Raw genomic sequence first — 1919 nt, 5'->3', positions numbered from 1 at the left:
TAAAAGACACCTTTGAATTTATCTGAAAGGACATATATTGGGAGGGGGGAAAATGCCCTTTGTCCTAGTTTTCCAAATTCCAAAAAAATCTGCCAAAAAAATTATTATTAAATTTGAATAAACAATGCAGTATAATTTTTTTTCTTTTTTCTTTTTTCAATGTCTCTCCCTTCACAATACAGACCAGGCAAAGAGCCTGAGCTGAGGTATATATGGGGTGAGTTTACTTTGCCTCCTATTTCTGTACAGTCAGTGTAAGCACACAGCCTGTGGTAAGCACCAGGAGGCCAATGCAGTATAATTTAATGTATATTTTATAATATTCTTCACTTGCTCCCAAAAGAAGGAGGTTAAATAAATGACCTTGATATGCTGAGCTCCTTCATATCACTTTGATTTTAAAGTGATACAACCAGACTGGCCAGTATGGTTCAGTGGTTGAGTATTGACCTATGAACCAGAAGGTACGGTTCAATTCCTGGTCAGGGAACATGCCCGGGTCACGAGCTCGATCCCCAGTGTGGGGTGTGCAGAAGGCAGCCAATCAGTGATTCTCTCTCACCATTGATGTTTCTTCTCTCTCTCCCTTCCTCTCTGAAATCAATAAAAATATTTATTGATAAAAATATCATTTTTTAAAAATGATGTATTTGTAAAGTATTTTGAAAATAAACAATATCTCAAAAAAGAAGTCACTTGACAAATATTCTATATGTAAAGAAAATATTCATTTACCTCTTCAGATTTCTTCTTCAACTGTTTTTCAAACTTTTCCTTATTTCCTTCCAACTGATTCAAATGCAAGGCAAGTTCTTCCTTACAAATTTCCAATGCTGAATCTAACTGTCTGACCTAAGCAGCAAAAATTTGAAACAGGAAAATCAACTCATATTAATAAGTGTTTATTATATGATCAATATTTTATACATTTATGTCCTAATGTTAATTCACTGCTTCAAACAGTGAATATATAGTCAAACTTAGGACATAAACTATGAATACAGAAGAGATTTACTTAAAAACTAACTTTTTCATTGCAAACTAGGAAACCAGAAAATGGAGTTGAAGAATAAACAGGACATGAACAAGTGAAAAAGGTCATTCCAGGAAGAAGGAGTATGTTCAGAGTTAAGTCTCTGTAAAAGGGAATGGTGAGAAGCTGGCAGGAGCTCAGCATATCAAGAGTATGAATTTGTCCTGTTCATCAGATTTTTTATTCATTTGATTTTTAGATTCACTTGTTGATAGATATGTATTTGTTGTCACTTTGTTGTTCATAAACTGGTGACTGTAATAGAATCAGGGGCATGGAAAGGAAGCAGATTGACAATTCTTGGGAGGACAGTGGGGGGGTGGGGCGGGGGCAAGGGCCTGGAGTGGGGTGGGAACCGGGTGGAGGGGAGCTATGGGGGGAAAAAAGAGGAACACATCTGTAATAATCTGAACAATAAAGATTTAAAAAAAGAGTATGAATTTGTTAGAGATGTGTACTTGGGGGAGAAGGCAAGATAGAGGGGCCAGTCATCAAGAACCTGTAAAACAAACATTCTAAAAGGAAAGCAGTATTTGAGCCTACTCCTTAAGTTCCCTTGATCAAGAAAAATAGCAAAGTGAGCACAAACTGTTATATTGTGCTAATGCTGAAGTCAATAAGAAAATGAAAATGTTTTTGTCAGCTAGAAGGCTGCTTTTGCTTTGAATCAGTGAAAATAGTTTTAGAAAGGCAGCAATGTAACTTGGTTCAAGGGTTTTACAGTTGCAAATGCTTAATATAAAGAGAAAATTAGCAACAAGTAACCCAAATCAACAAATCTATTTTTTTTTAAATTTAAATCTTTATTGTTCAGATTATTACATTTGTTCCTCTTTTTTCCCCCATAACTCCCCCCCCCTCACAGTTCCCGCCCCACCCCCCGCCC

General features: G+C 36.2%; 1 protein-coding gene across 1 annotated transcript in view; it reads right to left on the bottom strand.

The window, feature by feature from the left end:
* Positions 1–1919, bottom strand: part of CCDC18 (coiled-coil domain containing 18) — a 113166-nt gene that overhangs the window by 57159 nt on the left and 54088 nt on the right. The window contains exon 16 of the mRNA XM_015560324.1: positions 736–852. Within this exon, the coding sequence (XP_015415810.1) occupies positions 736–852 (117 nt within the window). The remainder of the gene's footprint in view (positions 1–735; positions 853–1919) is intronic.

Source organism: Myotis davidii, unplaced genomic scaffold (assembly GCF_000327345.1).
Source record: "Myotis davidii unplaced genomic scaffold, ASM32734v1 scaffold674, whole genome shotgun sequence".
NCBI lineage: Eukaryota > Metazoa > Chordata > Mammalia > Chiroptera > Vespertilionidae > Myotis > Myotis davidii.
The sequence above is the reverse complement of the archived record's forward strand: the minus strand, read 5'-3'. Positions and strand labels throughout refer to the sequence as shown.